The sequence below is a fragment of the Euprymna scolopes genome, chromosome 30, assembly GCF_053919585.1.
Source record: "Euprymna scolopes isolate OS-2025 chromosome 30, ASM5391958v1, whole genome shotgun sequence".
Classification (NCBI taxonomy): domain Eukaryota; kingdom Metazoa; phylum Mollusca; class Cephalopoda; order Sepiida; family Sepiolidae; genus Euprymna; species Euprymna scolopes.
In genome coordinates this window covers 93,194,768-93,200,767 of record NC_136511.1, presented here as the reverse complement: position 1 = coordinate 93,200,767, position 6,000 = coordinate 93,194,768, and the positions used below count along the sequence as shown (strand labels likewise).

The window sequence follows — 6,000 nt, the reverse complement described above, 5'->3', positions numbered from 1 at the left end:
AGTATTTTGTATAGTTTTTTATTTATAACATCTTTTCCCAAACTTACCGTGTTAAAGAGGGAGTGAGGCGGAGGCGCCATCTTGAATTTTCCAACACATCGGTAAATACTGTATGTTTTTCGAGCTGAATAAATATGTTACATTGAATGAAAACACAAAAAATATATCCAGTTTGGCAGAAAAGTAACTTATCTTGCCTTTGATAACATTTATTTGTTTTTTTACAACTTTTTCGAATCTATGTGTTCAGTAATACAAACCCCAAAAAATCATTTTCATTCTTTTTTTTTTTTTCTTTGAGAGACAAAATAAATATTTCTGACTTACAAATGCGGTAGATTCATGTCATTTTTACTTCTATGGTTTTTATTGGTTACAAAATGGGTGATCGATTTACGAGAACGTTCTAACTAAAAAGTGAGCACTCCTTTCAAATGTGGAAATAACGATTTTTTTTTCATAATCTGATTAATTAGTGTCTAATTAATAATAACTCAGTGAAAAAATTCCAAAAATCTATCAGTATACAAATTACCAGATTATAAATAAATAAAAAATTAAAAAAACAAAAACATTTTTAAGTTAATAATGCAATATTTGTAGAGGTGCTCAGTTTCTACTCCAACGTTCTAGTAAACCGATTACCCATTTTAGAACCACAAGTTTCGTTATTTAGCCTTTTTAATTTTTTTTTTAATTTTAAAAAGCGTAATAATAAATATATATATTTGAGGATAGGTTTTAAAGTTCTCCAAATAATTTATTTTCATTCTGAACAAAAGAAAATGATAAAAAAAAAAAATGAAAGTGTAAAGAACACATTTCGATGAATTTGAAAAGTGAAAGTAAAATTTTCCCAGTATAAAAAGCAAAGAAACAGTTTTCTTTTGTCCCATTAAAGTCTGTTTCTCCATTCTCAATATGGCTTTGCCACAACAGGTAAGAACAATTAAAACTTTAGTGCTTTTTTTGTACTTAGTCTAAGCAAAACATTGTTTTGGTGGGAGTTGAAACATTGATTCACTTTTTAGCAACAAACTATATTCTCAATTACGATTGTGCCGAAATTTTAAAGTTTTTGTTTCTCTTCGCCCGCTGATCGTTGATTAGAAAACGTTAACAACGAGCAATATTTGTACCCACCGTCGAGTTAGGGTGTGGTCGTTTCTCGGTACTCATGCACTTATTGATCCGTGCTGAAATAATAACGTTATTATTTAGAAAGCCATTCTTGACATGTGGAGGGGAGGGTGTTTTGTATTTATTCTATACTTTAACCTGACGGATAAAATACTGTTAAAAACTCGCTCAATATATGTTACCGTGACATAGGTTGACATATATTCGGCGGGTTTTTAATAGTATTTTGTATAGTTTTTTATTTATAACATCTTTTCCCACACTTACCGTGTTAAAGAGAGAATAAGACGCTATCTTGAATGTTCCAATACATCGGTAAACACGGCATGGTTTTCGAGCTGAATAAACATGTTACATTGAATAAAAACACGAAAAATATATCCAATTTGGTAGAAAAGTAACTTATCTTGCCTTTGATAACATTTATTTGTTATATATTTGTTTTTTGACAACTTTTTTGAATCTATGTGTGCAGTAATACAAACCCAAATTTTAAGTATTATAAATTTCACTAACATGCTGGAGAAATGTTTCATAATTTTTCATCCCGTTGTCAATTTTCATATCGTACGCCCCCTGATACATTGCTTCGTCAACATGGGACCATTTCATATCTCCCTAAGACACTTCCGTATTTAGAAAAAAAAAAAAAATGGGTGACCGGAATGTTGTAACTAAAAAGTGAGCACCTCTTTCAAATGTCGAAATGATTTTTTTTTTTCAATTTTTTTTTTCATAATCTGGTTAATTAGTGTCCAATCAATAATAATCCAGTGAAAAAATTTCAAAAAACCTATCGGTAAAGAAATTACGCATGCTTGTACAACTCCGCCCATAAAACTTTAATTAAACTTGAAAATACTATTTAAAAAATAGCGCGGATAACCTACAATTTTTATGTCTTATTGTACAACTTCATTGGAAAATAGACACATTAAAACGGTCTAGGGGAAACCATAATTTCTATTATGTTTTCATTTGTCCACTGTCTAAAGACAACGTTTACCCCCCGCCCCTCCCCTATTTACGACTTTTTGATTCTCGGGAACAGCCTTGTGCTATTTTTGCCCCCCCCCCTCCGCGCCCTAAAAAAAATATAACAAATAATGCCTACCAAAAGGAAGATAAGTTCTGGCGCATCTCTTTAACCTTTTTATTTTCGTCTTCTTTTCATTTTTTTTTTTTTTTTCAGCGGAAACCGATTTTAGAACCACTCGACGTTTTAAGGCCAAATTTCGCCAATCTATTTTTTTTGTTTTTTATTCTTTTAAAAAGCGAAATAAAAAATAGGTATTTTTTTTTAGTTTACCGACCCCTCGGCATTCACCTTTAATTTGTCGACTATTGGAGGTTTTCGGATACGCTGAGAACGAATATTGCATTTTTTTTTTTTTTTTGCGCAAACAATTTGAAGACATTTCAGTATCCAACGTAATCACTATCATTTTGCTGGCAACCATCTTGTTTCCGTATTTAGGAAAAAACGCCCAAAAAGAGCCAAAACTTGCCCTCAAAACATTTTTCGGCTTTAAGGCCGAAATGACCCCCTCCCCCCCCCTCCGGATATTTTCCCGCTTCCTGATATCGAAACGGACAATCTTTTTTTCGCTTAATTACATTCATTTTTTTCACTTTTTTAATTCCATCAATAAATATTACCTCACGCTACAACAGAACACCGTAACACCGACCACTCTAATTTGGTTTTCAAGGGTATTCGAGGTCGCTGATAACAAATCTGATAATCAAACCCGTCGCATATTTACCGTTTGCATAGTATGAACGCCTGGACCCTGGGACTACTTTGCACCATTTTACCACCTTTGTTTTGTTATGTCACTTACATCGGTGGGAGTTACCCCCCTTTGTTCAATGTTTAAAATGTAAACTCTCGGGCATGAACGTGAATAAATGAGACTCGGTCGGTCGGCGATTTTGAGTCTCAACGATGATTTGTCTGAGGAAGCCCAAAACTTCAATATAGTGGTAGCAAGCGACATGAACATAATTTATGAATGGGCCAGATTCAACCGAAGGTGTCAAGAAGAAGGTGATTCATTCATCACAAATCTCCACACACTAGCTAAAAACTGCAATTTTCAAGACCTGCATGAGGAATTAATTCTGTGACAGAATTGTAGTTGGGTGCACAGATCCTAAGCTATCACTAAGTCTGCAAATGATTCCAGACCTCACCTTGGACGGGGCCATCAGACGCGCATGGCAGAGTGAGACAATAAAACCACAACAGCATCTCCTGCGGTCTCCAAAAGCATCCTTGGTGAAGATCCAGCTGACAGTAATATTGCAGTCTACTACGTTAGTGACGACAGAATTTGCAGACAAGGTCAGGGTAAATACATGACGACCTGGACGAGAATTTCACTACGAGAGTCGACAAAAAAATCAGTGCATGCAGCAGCAAAGACCGGAGGTTGAGTGCCACTGCTGTGGTAACAAAACCTAACATCAGAGATGTGCGTGCCCCGCCATTTTAGTCACCTGCCACAATTGTGGTAGGATTGGCCACTATGCGCAGTGCTGCCACATGAGAAAGCTGCATTAAATGAAACCTAAATCGAATGACTATGAAAGCAATCAGAGTGCGTACCTTGGTATCCTGACAATATCAGAGATCAGCATGAGTAAACCTTGGCGAACTGATATCATCATAATGGAGTGCCTCTGAAATTCAAGCTGGACTCTGGGGCGAACATGACTGCAAATCCAGAACACATTTACAAGTTAAGGAGAGACTCTTGGATACCCACAAACTCCCTCATGGTCCAAGACATATTCCACTCAAAGTGACTGGAATGGTCACTGCAACTATTTCTCATGAAGAGTTTTCAACAGAACAATGGATATTTATTATCCCCAATCTTGAGGAGCCGCTATTAGGAAGGCCAGCCATTGAAGCACTTAAGCTCATAACTACATATCATCAGCAGCCAAAAACGATCATTCGACCCCAAAAAGAAATGCCAGACCTATTCACAGGCCTAGGCACATTTGGGGAGGAATATACCATATTGTTACATCCAGATGCGAGTCTATACCCAGTACCCACACCATGATGTGTACCACTACCCTTGATGGAGAAAACACAAGCAGAGCTCCAGAGAATGGAAAAGCTCGAGGTCATAAGCAAGATTGGCACCCACCTAATGGTGTTCCCCCATGGTGGTAGTACCAAAAGTAAATAGAGCAATTAGGATATGTGTAGATCCCACAAAACTCAATAAGTGCGTAAAACGCAAACTCCACATGCTTCCCACAGTTGACCACCTTTTGGTCCAGTTAGGGGAAGTAAAAATCATGAGCAAATTGGACGCCAGCAGCGGATAGTGGCAGATTCCACTTTCATCAGAATTCCATTCACTGATGACCTTCATAACTCCATTTGGACGATAGCAATTCAACTGTCTCTCATTTGGTATTTCATCAGCGAGTGAGATCTACCAGAGGCATATGGCACAAGTACTAGAGACTGAAATCGGAGCCATATTCATGCAAGATGACATTTTAGTATATGGAAAAAATCAACAAGAACATGATGCTCGGCTGAAAAGCACACTACAAAAAATTCAGGCTGTTGACATTACACTCAATTCCGAAAAATGCGAAATAACCAAGTCATCAGTAAAATTTCTTGGACATATACTCAGTGCTGATGGCCTGCGACCAGATCCGGAAAGGCTTACTGGTATGATCTTCAAATTCCGAACACTAATGAACATGACAGAAAGATGCTGGTTCCTAGGGATGGTGAATCAATTAGGAACATTCATCCCAAACCTAGCAGACATGACTAAACCATTAAGAGATTTATGGAGTCAGAAATATGTGTTTGTTTGGGACAATGCACAACAGGATGCATTCAGCTCCATCAAGAAAGCATTGTGTTCAGCACCTGTGCTATGCCTGTACAACCCATCAAATGAGACTGTGGTTTCCAGCAACGCTTCATCTAACGGGCTGGGAGCAGTATTATTACAATGACAGGATGACACAAAATTACACACTTCACAAGCCATGTCAGAAACTGAAACTCGTTATGGCCAAATAGAAAAGGAGGCCCTAGCAATAATATGGGCTTGTGAGCACTTTTCAGACAATCTTATTGTACTACACTTCACAGTGGAGACGGATTACAAACCACTGGTGCCACTACTAGGTGACAAGTACCTCAGTGAACTTCCAGCAAGGATACAGAGGTTTCGAATATGTTTAATGAGGTATGGATACACAATTCGCTATTTCCTGCTTAGGAACTATATACAGCTGATATTGTATCCAGCATGGACCTACCAAACAAGACAAGCAGTATCCAGCCATGGACCCACCAAACAAGATAAGGACCTAGAAGAGTTAGCAACAGCATTTGTCTACACCATGATGGAATCTTTACCTGCCACAGAAAAACGTCTGAAAGAGTTAGAGGAAGCCACTAAAACTGATGAAATCAGCAACTACATATTACAATATGTAAGAAATGGGTGGCCTTCAAAGAACCATGTTCCATCATTGATTAAACCCTATTAGGCCTACCGCGGCAGCATCACATGTGAGAATTGACTATTGATGTATGGCACACGGATCATAATCCCATCACTGCTGAGACCAACCATCATCGCCAAAATCCACTCCGGTCATCAGGGAATTACCAGGTGCAGACAAAGAGCTCGCCAATCCATATGGTGGCCAGGACTGTCTGACCAAATCAAAAGGGCTCTAGAAAACTGCTCAAGATGTGCCGAGCTAAGACACCAACCGCCTGAACCTCTAATGACAACTGAGCTTCCGACAAGACCGTGGCACACTAGCCTCTGATCTGTTTGAGTTGAAAGACAGCAGCTG

At 38.0% G+C, this 6,000-nt stretch overlaps 1 protein-coding gene across 1 annotated transcript in view; it reads left to right on the top strand.

Moving 5' to 3' along the window:
- The first annotated feature begins 822 nt into the window (after nucleotides 1-822).
- The window catches only part of LOC145254571 (uncharacterized), a 257,538-nt gene continuing 252,360 nt past the window's right edge, over nucleotides 823-6,000 (top strand). Inside the window, exon 1 of the mRNA XM_080113179.1 lies at nucleotides 823-939. Coding sequence (XP_079969305.1) covers nucleotides 922-939 — 18 coding nt within the window. The 5' untranslated portion in view covers nucleotides 823-921. The remainder of the gene's footprint in view (nucleotides 940-6,000) is intronic.